The sequence below is a fragment of the Phacochoerus africanus genome, chromosome 2 (genome assembly GCF_016906955.1).
Source record: "Phacochoerus africanus isolate WHEZ1 chromosome 2, ROS_Pafr_v1, whole genome shotgun sequence".
NCBI lineage: Eukaryota > Metazoa > Chordata > Mammalia > Artiodactyla > Suidae > Phacochoerus > Phacochoerus africanus.
Genome location: NC_062545.1, coordinates 272594832 through 272612761, shown reverse-complemented (window position 1 = coordinate 272612761; position 17930 = coordinate 272594832). Strand labels below are relative to the sequence as shown.

General features: G+C 52.6%; 2 protein-coding genes and 1 pseudogene across 17 annotated transcripts in view; 1 reads left to right on the top strand and 2 right to left on the bottom strand.

The window, feature by feature from the left end:
• DYNC2I2 (dynein 2 intermediate chain 2) overlaps nucleotides 1-17451 on the top strand; it is a 27555-nt gene extending 10104 nt beyond the window's left edge. Inside the window, exons 2-9 of one of the 2 annotated variants that reach the window (XM_047768588.1) lie at nucleotides 7189-7440; nucleotides 14327-14436; nucleotides 14921-15078; nucleotides 15264-15373; nucleotides 15916-16083; nucleotides 16205-16437; nucleotides 16745-16902; nucleotides 17109-17451. In XM_047768588.1, the coding sequence (XP_047624544.1) occupies nucleotides 7189-7440; nucleotides 14327-14436; nucleotides 14921-15078; nucleotides 15264-15373; nucleotides 15916-16083; nucleotides 16205-16437; nucleotides 16745-16902; nucleotides 17109-17347 (1428 nt within the window). In that variant the 3' untranslated portion in view covers nucleotides 17348-17451. The remainder of the gene's footprint in view (nucleotides 1-7188; nucleotides 7441-14326; nucleotides 14437-14920; nucleotides 15079-15263; nucleotides 15374-15915; nucleotides 16084-16204; nucleotides 16438-16744; nucleotides 16903-17108) is intronic. The other variant, XM_047768589.1, reaches the window with a different exon arrangement.
• Nucleotides 10284-10846, bottom strand: LOC125120412 (60S ribosomal protein L35a-like; annotated as a pseudogene).
• Nucleotides 17449-17930, bottom strand: part of SPTAN1 (spectrin alpha, non-erythrocytic 1) — a 65170-nt gene continuing 64688 nt past the window's right edge. For all 15 annotated transcript variants that reach the window (XM_047768573.1, XM_047768579.1, XM_047768583.1 and 12 more), the window contains one exon: nucleotides 17449-17930. In XM_047768573.1, the coding sequence (XP_047624529.1) occupies nucleotides 17805-17930 (126 nt within the window). In that variant the 3' untranslated portion in view covers nucleotides 17449-17804.

Below are 17930 nucleotides of genomic sequence, written 5' to 3'. Positions count from 1 at the left end.
ATTCATTTCCTCTGAGCCACTATGGGAACTCTGGGAACTGTAATTTTAATTTTTTTTCCTCTGTAAATTTTCCTTAGTATTTTGACATCAGTTATTTGCCTGAATAAGCAAGCAGCAAAGGAACGTTAATAGAAATACTTGAAAAGTTAAGAGCTTGCTGTCCCTGTGGACTTTTTGCTTGTGGTTGAGATTTAATTGATTTTTTGCTTTTTAGGGCCGCACCTGTGGCATATGGAAATTCCCAGGCTGGTGGTCAAAGCAGAGCTCCAGCTGCCAGCTTAACACCACAACAACAGCAACGCTGAGTCTGCGACCTACACCATAGCTCACAGCAATGCCGAATCCTTAATCCACTGAGTGAAGCCAGGGATCTAACCTGCATCCTCATGGATACTAGTCGGGTTTGTTACCACTGAGCCACAAGGGGAACTCCTGCTTTTATGTTAATTTTTACATTGTTTTAAGTTCATCTGATGGGATTGGTGGCTAGGATTTTTTTTTTTTTTTTTTTTTTTGCTTTTTAGGGCTGCACCTCCGGCATATGGAGGTTCCCAGGCTAGGGGTCCAATCAGAGCTACAGCTGCCGGCCTACGCCACAACCACAGCAACATCAGATCCGAGCTGCATCTGCAGCCTACATCACAGCTCACAATAACGCGGGATCCTTAACCCACTGAGCAAGGGATCTAACCCGCATCCTCATGGTTCCCAGTCGCATTCGTTTCCGCTGCACCACGACGGGAACACCATCTCATTGGTTCCTAGTTGGATTCGTTTCCTCTGCTCCTTGAGGGGAACTCCTGCTGTCTAGGATTTTATCTTGGGAGAAAATGGCATGCCTGAGAGATGGTTTAGTGTCATGGGTCAAGCTGCCTGGGTCCCTGCTTTATTGTGATTGCGTCTTTGCTGTGTGACCTTGGGTCAGTTACTTTACCTCTCCGTGTCTCAGTGCTGGCACCAGTGATGCAAAAAGAGGATTTGCTTGAGAGGGTGGTCTTGAGGATGAATAGGATGGTACAGGTAAAGTGATGGGGACAGTTCCTGAGTTAGCCTCTAATAACTGGTACTATTGCCATCTTCATGGCTTCCAGGAAGTTTGAGATTTATTCCTGGTCTCTTAACATTTTAGCTCAGCATGTTTACTTTCAGGTGTCCTGTGCCCGTCTATTAATTTTGTCGTGTGGATGCTCCCTCGATGGACTCATCTTGTCTCAACGTCTCTGGATGCTTTCTGGAGCTTCATGCCTATTTACCTCTCTCAGAAATCCTTGCTGCCTCCATGTGGATGTCTGAGAGGCGTCTGTCCAAAAGGGGTATAAGAGGGAGTTCCCTTCATGGCTCAGTGGTTAATGAACTCGACTAGGATCCATGAGGATGTGGGTTTGATTCCTGGCCCTGCTCAGTGGGTTAAGGATCCAGTGTGGCTGTGGCTGTGGTGTAGGCCAGAGGCTACAGCTTCAATTCAACCCCTAGCCTAGGAACATCCATGTGCCACCAGTGCGGCCCTAAAAAGCAAATAAATAAATAAAAGGGGTCTAACAGAAAGCCTGCTGGTTGTCTTCTCCCGTAATTTGCCCTTACATTCGGTTCAGGGACAGCCTATCCTCTGGTTCTCATTACAGTCCTGTGGCTTACACTGTGAGGGGATCCCCAGGCCTTCATCCTGGCTCACAGACCTTGCCCATGGGCCGCTGTCCCTCACCCGCTGCTCCTGGGCATGCCACCTGCTGGCCAGCCTCTAAGCATGGAAACTTTTCTAATGTAAGTTTTTTTTTTTTTCTTCCTAAAGTACTTAAAGATTTAAAAAAAAAAAAAAAAGAGTTCCCATTGTGGCTCAGTGGTAGCTGTGGCTTAGGTTGAAGATGTGGCTCAGGTCTGGTGTTGCTGTGGCTGTGGGGTAGGCGAGCAGCTGCAGCTCCAGTTCGACCCCCAGCCTGGGAACATCCATATGTCACACTTGAGGCCCCCCCCCAAAAAAGGAAACTTGAATATGTCTCAAATTTAAAAAAAAAAATCTTTTTAGGACCACACCCATGACATATGGAAGTCCCCAGGCTAGGGGTCAACAGCCACAGCAACACCAGATCTGAGCCATATCTGCTACTTACATTGCAGCTTATAGCAATGCCGGATCCTTAAGCCCACTGAGTGGGGCCAGGGATTGAACCCGAGTCCTCATGGATACTAGTCAGGTTCATTTCCACTGAGCCACACTGGGAACTCCTCAAATTTATTTTTTAAAAACTTTTTTTTTTTTTGTCTTTTTGCTATATCTTTGGGCCGCTCCCACGGCATATGGAGGTTCCCAGGGTAGGGGTCGAATCGGAGCTCTAGCCACCGGCCTACACCAGAGCCACAGCAACGCGGGATCCGAGCCGCGTCTGCAACCTACACCACAGCTCACGGCAACGCCGGATCGTTAACCCACTGAGCAAGGGCAGGGACCGAACCCGCAACCTCATGGTTCCTAGTCGGACTCGTTAACCACTGCGCCACGACGGGAACTCCCTTAAAGACTTTTTTAGTCTTTTTTTAGGGCTGTACTTGAGGCATGTGGAGTTTCCCAGGCTAGGGGTCCAGTTGGAGCTACAGCTGCCGGCCTACGCCACAGCCACAGCAACGCAGGATCTGAGCAGTGTCTGTAACCTACACCACAGCTCACAGTAACGCCGGATCCTCAACCTGAGTCCTCATGGATACTAGTCAGGTTCGTTAACCACTGAGGCACGACGGGAACACCCTCAAATTTTAATAAGATCCTCTGTACATACCTTTAATTGCTATTGAAAATTGAAACAGCACATCAAAAGTTTTTATTATGGAGTTTCTGTTGCCATGAGCTGTGGTGTAGGTCACAGATGTGGCTTGGATCCCGAGTTACTGTGTCTGTGGTGTAGGCCAGTGCTACAACTCTGATTTGACCCCTAGCCTGGAAACTTCCATATGCCATGAAAAAAGGAAAAAAATTACAACTCAACAAGCTGTTGTTTTTTTTTTCTTTTTTCTTTTTTTGGGCTACACCTGCAGTATATGGAGGTTCCCAGGCTAGGGGTCCAGTCGGAGCTACAGCTGCTGGCCTACACTGAAGCCACAGTAACCAGAGATCCGAGCCATGTCTGCGACCTACGCCACAGCTCATGGCAGTGCCGGATCCTTAACCCACTGTGAGGCCAGGGATTGAACCTGAGACCTCATGGTTCTTGGTCGGATTTGTTTCCACTGTGCCACGATGGGAACTCCTGTTTTTTAGTTTTTTAGTTTTAATTGTTTATTTTTTTGGCTGTGCCTATAGCATGTTTAAGTTCCTGGGCCAGGGATTGAACCTGTGCCATGTCAGTGACCTGAGCCACAGCAGTGACAACACAGGATCCTTAACCTGCTGAGCCACCAGAGTACACCCTCATGTTCTTGCTGTTCTTGCCACACTACCCAACATTCTTTCCACATAAGCTAATTTGTTTCCATTTTGTGTGTGTGTAACCGCCGCACCTGTGGCATCTGGAAGTTCCCAGGCTGGAACTAGGTTTGGAGCTGCAGCTGAGGCCTATGCCTTAGCCACAGCAACATCAGATTGAAGCTGCCTCTGACTTATGCTGCCGTTTGTGCCAACACCGGATCCTTAGCACACTGAGTGAGGCCAGGAATTGAAGCTGCATCATCATAGAGTCGTCAGGTCCTTAACCCACTGAGCAACAAGAACTCCTGTTTCAAATTCTTTTTCAGGGCTGCACCCACAGCATGTGGAAGTTCCCAGGTTAGGGGTCAAATCAGAGCTGCTGCTGTCAGCCTACACCACAGCCACAGCAACATGGGTTCTGAGCCTCATCTGTGACCTACCCCACAGCTCAGGGCAACGTGGGGTCCTTAACCCTGTGAGTGAGGCCAAGGATGGAACCCGCATCCTCATGGATACTGGTCAAATTCTTAACCCACTGAGCCACTTCGGGAACTCCTAAATCTTTCTTGATTGAGTCTCAGTGTCCTTCCTCTGTGGTTCTGTTTGAGACTGAGACAGAGTAAGTGGTTTGCTGTAGCGGTTTAAAATACACGAATCATCCTGTCTGACCTTTCTCTCCAAGCAGTTAGCAGTGTCCTCATCCCTCCCCTCCTAGAGGTTATGGCTTCACCAGCTCTATCCAGTCTGTTAAGGTGGATATTCTGGTAGAATGGATGGCAATTTTGTACTTGAGAGTCTAGTTACTGAGGTTCTTTTCTAACTTTTTATCTTGAAAGTTCAAACTTATTAGAATTTTTATTTTATTTGGCTGCAGCATGCAGCAGCTTGATATGGCGTTTCAGTTCCCAGGCTGGGATTGAACCTGGGCCAAAGTAGTGACAGTGTTAAATCATAACCATTAGACCACCAGAGAACTCCTTTTTTTTTTGCTTTCTATTTTTATTTTTTAATTTTATTTTTTCTTTTTAGGGCCACACCCACATGCAGCATATGGAGATTCCCAGGCTAGGGGTCTAATTGAAGCTGTAGCCACCGGCCTACACCAGAGCCACAGCAACATGGGATCCGAGCGTCGTCTGCGACCTACGCCGCAGCTCACATCAACGCCAGATCCTTAACCCACTGAGCAAGGCCAGGGATCAACCCCGAAACCTCATGTTTCCTAGTTGGATTCGTTAACCACTGCGCCACGATGGGAACTCCAATTTTATTTTTTTTGTCTTTTGTCCTTTTAGGGCCGTACCCGCGGCATATGGAGGTTCCCAGGCTAGGGGTCTAGTTGGAGCTACAGCTGCCAGCCTACACCAGAGCCACAGCAATGCCAGATCCTTAACCCACTGAGTGATGCCAGGGATCAAACCTGCAACCTCATGGGTCCTTGTCCGATTCCTTTCCGCTGCGCTGCGATGGGAACTCCCTTTTCTGCTTTTTTAGGCCACACCTGAGGCATATGGAAGTTCCTGGGCTAGGGGTTGAATCAGCTACAGCTGCTAGCCTGTGCCATAGCAGTGCCAGCTGTGAGGCCAGCAATCGAACCTGCAACCTCGTGGATACCCTTTGAATTCGTTTCTGCCACACCACAATGGGAACTCCTCTTTTTTTTTTTTTTTTTTTTTTTTGGCCACATCTGTGGCATATGGAAGCTCTCGGGCCAGGAATCAAATTTGAACCGCAGCTTTGACCTGCACCACAGCTGTGGCAAGGCCAGACCCTTAGCCCACTGTGCTGGGCTGGGGATGGCACCTTTGTTCCAGCGCTCCAGAGACAGTGCTGCTCCCACTGTGCCACAGCAGGAGCTCCTCCACTGAGGTTCTTCATTAACATTTCAGAGACAGGTCGAGAGGCAGGTGGAATTTCCTGGGAATGTTCCTCAATGGTCATCTGAGGAGACTCCAGAGTCCAGATTGGATTCTTGTCTGATGAATCCATTGGGAGTCTAGTCACAGACTGAAGCTCCTCCTAGATTTTTGGGTTCCAGTAGAAGGTGATGCTTTAGACTCTCAAACTGCGACAACGTAGCCTGGAAGAGGTACAGAAACAAGAAGAATCCAAACTCTTACACACTCTGGGGGGCAGGGGTGGGGAGAGAAAAATCCACCCCCAAATCTAGGTCTGTCTGCCATAAAGTTATGTTGAGGTCGTCTCCCCCCGCCGCGGCCTCTGTCCCTATCGGAGACCCCTTTTCCTGCAGCTTTCCACTTGTCCTTCACACTTGAGCTCCAACGCCATCTCCCAGAGGCGGCCCTCGCTGTCCTCTTCTCTCCCACACCTCTGCCCCCATCTAGCACCATTTGTGTTCCTCGGGTTTTTCTTGTGTGTTCATCTGCCTGCCCCAACCCCTGCCGAAGCCCCTTGGACACAGGGATCTAACACATTTGTTTTCTACTATATGCGTAGTGCTCTGACAATGCCTGGCAAGTAAATTTTAAATAGAGAAATAAGGTGTGTGAGTGGCACACATGAACTTGGACTCGCCGTCAAGCACATGCAGAGTGCCGTGGATGTGAGTGTAGATCAGATGGGGATCTTACGCTCAGGAGCTCACAGTTTAATGGGAGATGGACGAGCAAAGAGAATTAAGATGAATGTGAAGAGGAGCAGCGGGACCTGTGCCGAGCGCTGCCTCTTCTAGGGAGAGCTGCCCTGTGTGGTGCCAGCCCTTCCTCTGGCTCACGTCGTCGCTGGCCTGGTGCCCAAGCCTGAGCAGGGGAGCACGGGATCTGGGCCTCCTCATTCTGTGTGCAGGTGTCTGGTCAGTGGCCACGTGAGGAGAGCCTTGTGTAGATGACAGTGACCTCAGCGACAAAGGGGCCCTCCTTGCTTAAAGATTGGCCTTGTCCTCAAGCAAGGGAGCCTGGGAGTTCCCCTTGTGGCTCAGCGGTTAACGAATCGGACTAGGATCCGGTGTTGCCATGAGCTGTGGTGTAGGTGGCAGACGTGGCTTGGATCCCGTGTTGCTGTGGCTCTGGCATAGGCCAGTGGCTACAGCTCCAATTGGACCCCTAGCCTGGGAACCTCCATATGCTGCAGGTACAGACCAAGAAATGGCAAAAAGACAAAAAAAAAAAAAAAGGCTGCGTCTCTTTTCTGATCTGATGTCTGTCCATGTACCCAGCATAGCAGGGGGCAAGGAATTGGAGACAGATGGCAGGGTGGACAGAAGTGGCAGCTGGAGAGTAGCCTGCATCTCCCAGCTAGCTCCTCATGGACATCTGTGCCACCTTTGGTCATGGGGGTGCCTTGGAAGGTGCCCTACCAAAGCGGACTGTCTGCCAAGGAAGGGAGAAGGGAGTTGTTTGCTGGTGGCCACATCTGAGGTCCTTCAGTGCTGGCTGGGACAGCCCTGCTGGCCCTGAGATGCCCTGATTCTCACTGCTGTCAGTACCTTCCAAAAGGGCCCTCCCAAGTTCCCTTCCAATAATGTCTCTGTTTGTCTCGGGTCAAGCTCTTCCTGGGTCACCCTGTAGCTGGAGGAGGGATCAAGTGCTCTGATGGGCTGGCCGGAGGTCATGTAGCTCTCGAGGTCATTGCCACTCACCCCACACAGATTGGGTTCTTCCTGAGAAAGATGGGTTGCTTACTAGACGAACGGGACTAACCTTAGACGGGGTGAACAGCGGTCCATGAGCCCGAGAATAGAGAGACGGGGCGGGGGAGCACCTGGGTAGGTGATGCTGGGAGCACAGCTGGCTGGTGACTGTGTCTTGATCTCCTCCTCCATCCTTCTCCAGAAAAGCTGTCAGACGGCCAGCATTGCCACCACTGAAGCGTCCGCCCAGACCTGGAAGCATGCAGATGCCGAGGTGCAGACCGAGGCCCCCGAGCCAGTCAGCGTGCCCTCCTCTGTGTCCTGGAGCGATGGCCCCGGGCTCGCAGCCTTTCTCCGGAGAGTGGAGCCCATGGTTACTCGAGAACTGAACAAGAACTGGCAGAGCCATGCATTTGACGGCTTCGAGGTGAACTGGGCGGAGCAGCAGCCAACGGTAGGGTGGGGCTGGTGCGGGTTTGGGAGGCCTTGGGTTGAGGCTCTGCCCCGTTGTAAGTCCCTCCTTTGTGCCACCCAAAGAATAGTAATGCTGGTAACAGTAACAGCCTTCACCGAGCTCTTACTTTCTGCTGGCTACTAAGCTGAGTTTTTAAGCCCAAGTCAGGGCCTCCCCTGTTCCCCTTGAGGTAGGTGCTGTCATTTTCTCCTTTTCACCTCTACTCAGCTAGGAAGTGGTTGAGGCAGGTTTGAACCTGGGCAGTCTGGCTCTGGATCTTATTTTCTTTCTTTTATTATTATTGTTTTGCTTTTTAGGGCTGGACCTGTGGCATATGGAGGTTCCCAGGCTAGGGATCTAATCAGAGCTGCAGCTGCCAGCCTGCGCCACAGCCACAGCAGTGCCAGATCTGAGCCAACTCTGCAACCTATACCACAGCTCACGGCAATGCTAAATCCTTAACCCACTGAGCAAGGCCAGGGATTGAACCTGCAACCTCATGGATACTCGTCAGGTTCGTAACCTGCTGAGCCACAACGGGAGCTCCCCCGGATCTTGTTTTCCTGACTACTCAGCTATGTTTCTCCGGGCATTCTCTGTGCCAGCTCATCCACCCTGAGGACAGCTGGGTGAGGAAGTGCTATCCCTACTTCCATTTTATAGATGAGATTCAGAGAGGCTAAGGGGCTTGTCCAGAGTCACACTGTTCTGGTCTGTCTGGTTTTGTTTTTGTTTTTGGCCACGCCTGTGGCATGTGGAGCCTGTGCCACAGTAGTGACTTGAGCTTCTGCAGTGACAGCATGGGATCCTTGACATGCTGAATGTCTCGAGGCCAGCTGAGAGCTGTCACCCTTCAAGCTCAGATGTTCAGTTGGACATGCAGGAGCCTTTTCTTTCTTTCTTTTCTTTTCTTTCGCTTTTTAGGGCTGCACCCGCAGCATATGGAGGTTCCCAGGGGTCTAATCGGATCTACACCTGCCAGCCACAGCAACGTAGGATCCGAGCTGCATCTGTGACCTACACCACAGCTAACGGCAATGCTAGATCCTTAACCCACTGAGCAAGGCCAGGGATCGAACCTGCAACCTCATGGTTCCTAGGTTCCTAGTCGGATTCATTTCTGCTGCACCACGATGGGAACTCCTTTTTTTTTTTTCTTTTTCTTTCTTTCTTAGGAGCTTATCAAAATCTTTCCTTTCCTTGTTTCTTGTTTCCTTTTTTTTTTTTTTTTTTTTGGCTACACCTGAGGCATATGGAAGTTCCCAGGCCAGGGATCAAACCCATACCACAGCAGGGACTCAAGCTTCTGCAGTGACAATGACAGATCCTTAGTCTGCCACACCAGGAGAGAACTCCTTAAAACCTTTCTTTTTTTTTTGTCTTTTTGCCTTTTCTAGGGCCGCTCCCTCGGCATATGGAGGTTCCCAGGCTAGGGGTCCAATTGGAGTTGTAGCCACTGGCCTATGTCACAGCCACAGCCACACCAGAACCGAACCGCATCTGCAGTCTACACCACAGCTCACGACGACACTGGATCCTTAACCCACTGAGCAAGGCCAGGGATTGAACCTGCAACCTCATGGTTCCTAGTTGGATTCGTTAACCACTGCGCCACGACGGGAACTCCCTCCTTAAAACCTTTCTTACACAGCGTTTCCTTCCTTTAGAAATGGAGATGAGCGTGGAGTTCCCACTGTGGTGCAGCGGAAAGGAATCCGATGGACTAGTGTCCATGAGGACTCAGGTTCCATCCCTGGCCTCGCTCAGTGGGTCAGGGGGATCTGGCATTGACGTGAGCTGTGGTGTTGGTCACAGATGTGGCTCAGATCCTATGATGTTGTGGCTGTGGTGTAGGCCGGAAGCCATAGCTCCAGTTTGATCCCTAGCCTGGGGACTTCCGTATGCCTCAGGTGTGGCCCTAAAAAGCAAAAAAAAAAAAAAAAAAAAAAAAAGAAAGAAAGAAATGGAGACTGGTTATAGCCCTTCTCTCCTCTCTGCCTCTCCTTGTGCCTTCTTTCCATCTATTTCCAGATACACAGCTGCCCTGTTCCCATCCAGTCATGGATGAGTTGATTTACTTGAGAGAAATCCTCAAAATTGCTCTGAAAAACAGTTGCCAAGGCCACACCAAAGTGTGGAATCATTGTATCTAAATTTTTAAGCAGAGCCCCAGAGGAAGAACAGAATGAAGAAACGAACGTTGAGATTAAAATCTCAGTTCTCTGTGTCCCCTTTTACAGTTGCATTTACAGAGGGTAAGCTTTTGTTGTTGTTCTTCTTTTTTGGCTTTTTGGGCTGCACCCCCAGCATATGGAGGTTCCCAGGCTGGGGGTTGAATTAGAGCAACAGCTGCTGGCCTGTGCCACAGCCACAGCCACATGGGATCTGAGCGGAGTCTGTGACCTACACCACAGCCACAGCAACACCATCCTTTAACCCCACTGAGTGAGGCCAGGGATCGAACCTGCATCCTCATGGATACTAGCTGGGTTTGTTATCGCTGAACTGTGACAGGAACTCTTTTTTTTTTTTTGTCTTTTTGCCATTTCTTGGTCCGCTCCTGCGGCATATGGAGATTCCCCGGCTAGGGGTCGAATCGGAGCTGTAGCCACTGGCCTACACCAGAGCCGCAGCAACGTAGGATCTGAGCCGCATCTGCGACCTACACCACAGTTCGCGGCAATGCTGGATCCTTAACCCACTGAGCAAGGCCAGGGATCGAACCCACGACCTCATGGTTCCTAGTCGGATTCATTAACCACTGAGCCACGAGGGGAACTCCTCTTTTTTTTTTTTTAAACAAGAGAACAAATCCACTTTTATTTATTTACTTTTAAATAAGTTTAAATCCTTGAAGGGTACAGCATCACACAGATTCTGTGTCCAGTGGCCTTAGCAGGAAGGTTGCTTCTGAATTTGGCACAAACCATGTCTCTTGTCCATAAGCACAATTTACCTTTCCACGGATTACTCTGATTTTATTCGTTTTTTTGCCAGGAGTTACTGTGTTATTCTTTTTTCTTTTTTATTTTTTTGGATTTTTAGGGCCACACCTGCGGCATATGGAAGTTCCCAGGCTAGGAGTTGAATCAGACCTGCAGCCGCTGGCCTACACCATAGCCACAGCAACGCCGGATCCTTAACCCACTGAGCAAGGCCAGGGATCGAACTTGCATCCTCATGGATACTAGTTGGTTTGTTAACTCCTGAGGCATACAGGAACTCCCACTGTGTTATTCTTCGCTTTGTACAGATAAGCACATCTCTTGCCAAGGTAGAATTCAGTTTTAACTCAAGCATAAACACCCTCAGTTTTGAGAAGAGCTGTGTGCTCCCTCTGGTTGCAGAGACCCCAACCCTGCTTATAACCAGCAAAAATGGCCTTGCACTACAACCTTCCTGACATGCTTGTTTTAGAAATCCTGTTCCCAGCAGGTCTCTGCAGGCTCCAAGGTGGCTCTAAGCTTTTGTTCTTTTTTTTATTTTTTTAAAATTTTTTTTTTTTAGCTTTTTAGGTCCACACCCTCAGCGTATGATATGGAAGCTCCCAGGCTGGAGTCAAATCAGATCTGCAGCTGCCGGACTGTACCATAGCCATAGCAAGGCCAGATCCGAGCTGCATCTTCAACCTACTCTGTAGCTCACAGCACGCCAGATCCTTAACCCATTGACCGAGGCGAGGGATCGAACCTGCGTCCTCATGGATACTAGCTGGATTTCTTACTGCTGAGCCACAACAGGAACTCTCTGGCTTTGTTTTAAAATAGCAGATTTAGGAGTTCCCGCCATGGCCTAGTGGGTTAAGAATCCAAGTGCAGGAGCTCCTGCTGTGGTGCAACAAGATCAGTGTCTCTGCCCCAGAAATTCCATGTGCCCCGGGCCTGCAAACAACAAAAACAACAACAACCCAAAACGACAACCAAAAAACCCCCCAGATTCAGTGAGATATAATTTACATCCCATATAGTTCACCCATTGAAAATGTACAGTTCGGTGGGTTTTAACGTATTTCCAGAGGTATTGTAACCACTGCCACAGTTAATTTTAGGACTTTCTTTTTGTCTTTTTAGAGCCAAACCCACAGCATATGGAAGTTCCCAGGCTAGGGGTCAAATCGGAGCTGCAGCTGCCGGCCTACACCACAGCCGCAGCAACGTGGGCTCTGAGACACATCTGCAAGCTACCTCTACGCATCTACACCACAGCTTGTGGCAACGCTGGGTCCCGAACCCATTGAACGAGGCCAGGGATCGAACCTGCATCCTCATGGATGCTATTTGGGTTCGTTACTGCTGAGCCACAACGGGAACTCCAATTTTGGAGCATTTTTATCACCTCCCTCAAAGAAGAAACTCCATATCCACCAGCGGTCACTCCTCATCCTGCCCCCCACGTCCTGGCAACTGCTAATCCATTTTCTGTTGCTATGGATCTGTTTCTTGTGGACATTTCTCACGAGTGGAACCATATAACAAATGGTCTCATTTTCTGCTTCTACTTAGAAAGTTACCAAGGGTCCTTGTGTTGTAGCCTCTTTCATCCCCCCCCCTTTTTTTGTGGCTGCATTTGCAGCATATGGAAGCTCTCAGGCCAGGGATTGAATCCGAGCTGCCGCTTTGACCTATGCTACAGCTGCCAGATCCCACTGTGCCAGGCTGGGATCGAACCCGTGCCTCAGCAGCAACCCAGATGGCTGCAGAGGCTGTCATTCCTGTTTATGGCTGAGTGACACTGGGTCGTAAGAATATGCTTCATTGTCCATCAGTTGTTGGACGTTCTGGCTGTTATGAATAATGCTGTCAGCATTTGCGTACGAGTGCTTGTGTGAACATGTGTTTGTTCCCCGGTCTCGTGGCTGTGCACCTAGGAGTGGAATTGCCAGGCTGTGTGGTAACTCGACATTTTGAGGACCTGCTAGAGTGTTCTCCCCAGGGGCCGCACCAGCCTGCATCCTCGCCAGCAGTGCAGTGTTTCCCACGTAGAGCTGCTTACAGACTTTGGATCCTTTCCACTGGCCGATGTCTTTACATGGGGTTACGAGGTCAAGGAGCGTGAGACTGCACAGAAGTTAGGGTCTGTGGTGCACTTTACCCGCTGGAAAGTGTGCCAGTCCCTCGCTGTGGCCAGTGTCGCTGGCTTTCTCATTAGCTGCTGCTGGCCAGCTGTGGGCTGAGAAGCAAGGTGCTAGAGCTTTACAAAATTGTATGTGGGTTTATAGACACACAACAAGACTTTGCTGGTGGTGCAGTGGGTTAAGGATCTGGCATTGTCACTGCTGTGGTGTGGGTTTGATCCCTGGCCTGGGAACTTCTGCATGCCACTGCGTGGCCAAAAATACACACAAAACAGGAGTTCCTGCCTTGGCACAGTGGGTTAAGAACCTGACTGCAGTGGCTCAGGTTTCTGCAGTGGTGCAGCTTCAATCCCTGGCCTGGTGCAGTGGGTTAAAGATCCAGCTCAGATCACACCTGGGGCTCAGGTTCAGTCCTTGGCCCAGGAACTTCCACCTGCCATTAAAACAAAAAACAAAAAACAAAAAAAACAGGAGTTCCTGTCGTAGCTCAGTGGTTAACGAATCTGACTAGGAACCATGAGGTTGCGGGTTCGATCCCTGGCCTTGGCTCAGTGGGTTAAAGATCCGGTGTTGCTATGAGCTGTGGTGTAGGTTGCAGATGCGGCTCAGATCTTGCGTTGCTATGGCTCTGGCATAGGCTGGCAGCTACAGCTCCGATTAGACCCCTAGCCTGAGAATCTCCATATGCCACGGGAGTGGCCCTCAAAAGGCAAAAAGACAAAACAACAACAACAACAAAACCACAAACATAAAATTTACCATTTTAACCATTTTTGGGGGGGGTCCATGCCCACGACATGCAGAAATTTCTAGGCCAGTGACCTGAGCCATAGCAGTGACAATGCTGGATCCTTAACCTGCTGCACCACAAGAGAACTCCCCATCTTAACCATTTTTGTCTGTAGAATCATGTGGCGTTGAGTGTATTTACATCACTGTGCAACCATCACTGCCATCCAGCTCCAGAAGCCCCAGCTTTTGAAATTATGTATAGAGGCTGTGATTGTGTAGTGGTTAGTTGTTTGTGGTTTTTTTTTTTTTTTTTTGGTCTTTTTGTCTTTTTAGGGCCACACCCGCAGCATATGGAGGCTCCCAGGCTAGGGGTCGAATTGGAGCTACAGCTTCTGGCCTACGCCACAGCCACAGCAATGCCAGATCTGAGCCATGTCTGCGACCTACACCACAGCTCATAGCAACACCAGATCTTTAACCCACTGAGCAAGGCCAGGGATCGAACCCGCAACCTCATGGTTCCTAGGCGGATTCGTTTCCAAGTTGGTTGTTTGTGTGTTTGGTTTTTGCTTTTTAGGGCTATATCTACGGCACATGGAAGTTCCCAGGCTGGCATCAAATTGGGGCTGTAGCCGCTGGCCTCCACCAGAGCCACAGCAATGCCAGATCCAAGCTGAATCTGCGACCTACACCACAGATCACGGCAACACCGGATCCTTAACCCACTGAGTAAGGCCAGTGATACTAGTTGGGTTCATTACTGCTGAGCCACGACAGGAGCTCCTGTATAGTGGTTAGTGCTCTGTGTTGTGAAACTGTGTAGAATCGTGAGTGTGGGGTTCAGCTCCCATCTGGAGCCTGATGTCTGTCCCTCTTCCCAAGGGTTCCTTATGGGTTTCTGGAAGCCTCCTTAGGGGAGATGTTGGGATGCAGCCTCTACACTTTCCTCTGGGTCTGGGCAGCAGATTGGAATCACATACGGGGTTGGGAGGCCCAAGCCGCGTGGTTTGTTCAGTGGCCATGAGGCTACTGGTTCTGTGGCTTTGGGGCTCAGGGTCGGGGATGGTCTGTCTCTTTCAGGTGACCTGCCTGCATACCCTGGGCTACCCTCCAGCCCAAGCACAGGGTCTGCATGTGACCAGTGTCTCCTGGAACACCACGGGCTCTGTCGTGGGCTGTGCCTATGGCCGGTGAGTGGCAGCAGGGGTGGTTGTGGGCCAATAGGAGGCGCTCGAACCCTCGTCTGAGCCTCTGTCTCCCCATGTGCACAGTGACGGGCTGGCTCAGGGCTTGGCCTTTCTGAGTCTTCCTTTTCAAGGCCACCTGGGCATCCAGTTGGCAGAAAGAGCAGAGAAGAGAAGGACTTAGAGCCGCAGACTCCCAGTGTCCACCCACCCACACTGGGCTCTGAGCCCCAGGCCTGACTCACTGACCCAAGAGCTGTCCCCTGATACTCCAGGGTCCCCCCCCCCCACACCAATGTGTGCCCCTGTCCTTGCTTCCTGGAGACCCTTTCCCCAAGCAGGTCATGCCCTCAGGGTGTGATGAAGGAGCCTCTGCCGCTTGGGTGCCCAGTGCAGTGTCTGGGTGTGATGGGGACAGAGGCGCGCCTGTTTGGGGGAACGGGGGTGAGGTCGCCCAGGCGCAGAGCTGGCTCAGGCCCGCCCTGGGCAGGCTGGATGATGGTGACTGGAGCACGCTGAAGTCCTTCGTGTGTGCCTGGAATCTGGACCGGCGAGGCCTGGAGCCCCAGCAGCCATCGGCGGTGGTGGAGGTGCCCAGCGCCGTCATGTGCCTGGCCTTCCACCCCACGCAGCCGGCCCACGTTGCAGGTGAGCCGAGCAGCCGGCCTTGTCCCTATTTCCCAGCCCGAGTCCACAGCCCAGCAGGGGGAGAAGCTTCCTGGGGGGACCGGCACAGTTTTGAGAAAGTGGCCCCGTGTCCCAGCTCGGTTGGGAGGGCAGTGTCCGGCCAGGAAGCTGGGCTGCTGGCTGGGGTCAGCTTGGCTCTTCCGCAGGTGGGCTGTACAGCGGCGAGGTGCTCGTGTGGGACCTGAGCCGTCCTGAGGACCCCTTGCTGTGGCGCACGGGCCTGACCGACGACACCCACACAGATCCCGTGTACCAGGTCAGCACGGAGGGGTCGGGAGGCACCTCCTTCTCCCTCTGTGACGCAGAGCAGGCAAGGGCACTGCCCGCGTGGCACAGTCATGGAAGAAGTTCACCAGGAATTGGCAGTGGGCAGCTGCCCCTGGCATTCTCAGAGCTCGCAGGCCACGAGTCAGCTTGTTCCCTGCTTCCTCCACTGGAGCTGCCATGAGGGGGTCCCCACTGCCCTGGTCTCCTGCTAGGACTGGGGTAGGGACCTGGGAACCTCTTGGGTCTGCCCTCTGTGGGTGAGGCTGCTCCTATGTCTCGCCTATAAATCTCCCTTTATTGTTTGTTTTTGGCTGAGCCTGTGGCATGTGGAACTTCCCAGGCCAGGGATCGAACCTAAGGCACAGCAGCGACCCAAGCTGCTTCAGTGACAATTCCAGATCCACTGCACCACAAGGGAAGGTGGATCCTGAAGGCTCTGTTTTCCTGGAAGAAAAGCAGGGGTGGAGGGTGACATCCAGTCTTGTGGGGCAGGGGTCCTTTCCTGACCTGGCCCTGCACCCTGTCATCCAGGTGCTCTGGCTCCCCGAGCTCCGGCACAGCCAGCGCTTCCAGGTGCTGAGCGCAGCCGCGGACGGGAAGGTGCTGCTCTGGCAGGGGGGCGCGGGGGGCCGGCTGCGGCTCAGCGCGGGCTTCGCCTTGGCCGTGCAGCAGCTCCCCAGGAACACCAAGCTGAAGAAGGTAGGCGGGGCGCGCCCCAGGCTGTGGGACCCCCAGCCAGGGAGCCGCTCGCGGGCCAGGGCTCCCTGGGGCCACTGTGAGCGGCCTCACCGGGCCCTGCCCTGCATTCTCTTCTCCACAGCCTCCCCGGGGGGAGACCGAGGTGGGCACCACGGCGGTGGCCTTCTCCAGCTTCGACCCCAGCCTGTTCGTGCTGGGCACAGAGGGAGGCTTCCTGCTCAAGTGCTCCCTGGCGGCGGCGGAGGCCGCCCTCACGCGGATGCCCAGCTCTGTGCCCCTGCGGGCCCCGGCACAGTTCACCTTCTCCCCCCATGGTGGTCCCGTCTACTCTGTGAGCTGCTCCCCCTTCCACAGGTACAGACGGCCGGGCCTCCTCCATCAGCTCGGGGCCTCTGGCACGGGGGCGGGCGAGGGTGTGCCCCCCGGGCCGCCCTAGAGCTGCTCCACGCACCTGCAGTTTGCCTGGCCTGGGTCTTCCCCACGTGAGCGCCAGTAGCCAGAGCTCCTGTGGTTGGCTCCAGGGAATCAGCCCCTTTCTACAGAGGACCCCAGGTTCAGGGGACTAGGGAGGGCTTCAGGAGCCTGGCACGAAGGCTCCAGCCGCTCCTGGACCCCCGGCGCTCATCCCCTCGCCTGGCTGTCTGCCTTCCGTCCCGTCCAGGAATCTCTTCCTGAGCGCAGGGACCGACGGCCAAGTCCACCTGTACTCCATGCTGCAGGCCCCGCCCCTGGCCTCCCTGCGGCTCACCCACAAGTACCTGTTTGCTGTGCGCTGGTCCCCAGTGCGCCCCTTGGTGTTTGCAGCTGCTTCTGGGGAAGGTAGGAAACGGACTCCATTGAAGTGACGTGAGCCCAGCCTGGGCCTGAACTCTGGGTTGGGGAGCCTGTACGTGAGGCGAGCGTGACTCTCCTCACGGGGATGGGGTGCTGGATGGGCCAACAGCCTTCCGCTGTGCGCGGAGACTTTGTGAGGCTCCGGGGCTGCTGCTCAGGGCCTCTCCTAACCCTTGACTCTCTCTCGAAAGGTGATGTGCAGCTGTTTGATCTCCAAAAGAGCTCCCAGAAACCCACCGTTTCGGTCAAGCAAACCCAGGATGAAAGGCCCGTCTACTGTCTTGAATTTAATTGCCAGCAGACTCAGCTCCTGGCTGCGGGCGATGCCCAGGGCACCGTGAAGGTGTGGCGGCTGAGCACCGAGTTCACGGAACAAGGACCCCGGGAAACAGAGGACCTGGACCAGCTGGCAGCAGAGGTGGCCACCTGAGGGCGACAGAGCTCCGCGGGGCCGTGGTACGGCGGTAGCGGTGGGCGAGGGGGCTGCACCTGTGCTGTTTCTGATGGGAGCCGAATGAAGACAAGAGAAGCTTTTGGGGGAGTCAAGTTATTTATTTGTCTTTTACATGAAAACAGAAAATGGGTGGGATGGGGAGAACAAGAGGGGGACTAGCCAGTTGCTTTGAGTTTTCTGCCGTCGGAATGGGGCAGCTGGCCTGAAGACAGGAAGTGGGTCCCCGCAGCAACGTGGCGATGGCTACTGGACCAGAAGCGGTGTCTCGAAGCACCGTTTTCTACTACATCTTATCCCAAGCTAAGCAGGTTAAGGTTACACTGGAAAGCAACACTGTCTGGAGTATTTCTCCTAAGAGCACAGAGATGAGTTGACATGCAGCGGGTGACAGCAGGGCAAGCAGCGTGGGCCAGGCTAACCTAGGAGCAGAGGGTCAATTCACGAAGAGCGAGCGGGTAAACTCAACATAGTCGAAAGCAGTGGGGAGTTCGCGGCCCTTGCCGTCCACGTAGGGCTTCATGTGGGAGACGCAGTAGTCGGCTTGTTCCCGAGTCAGGTT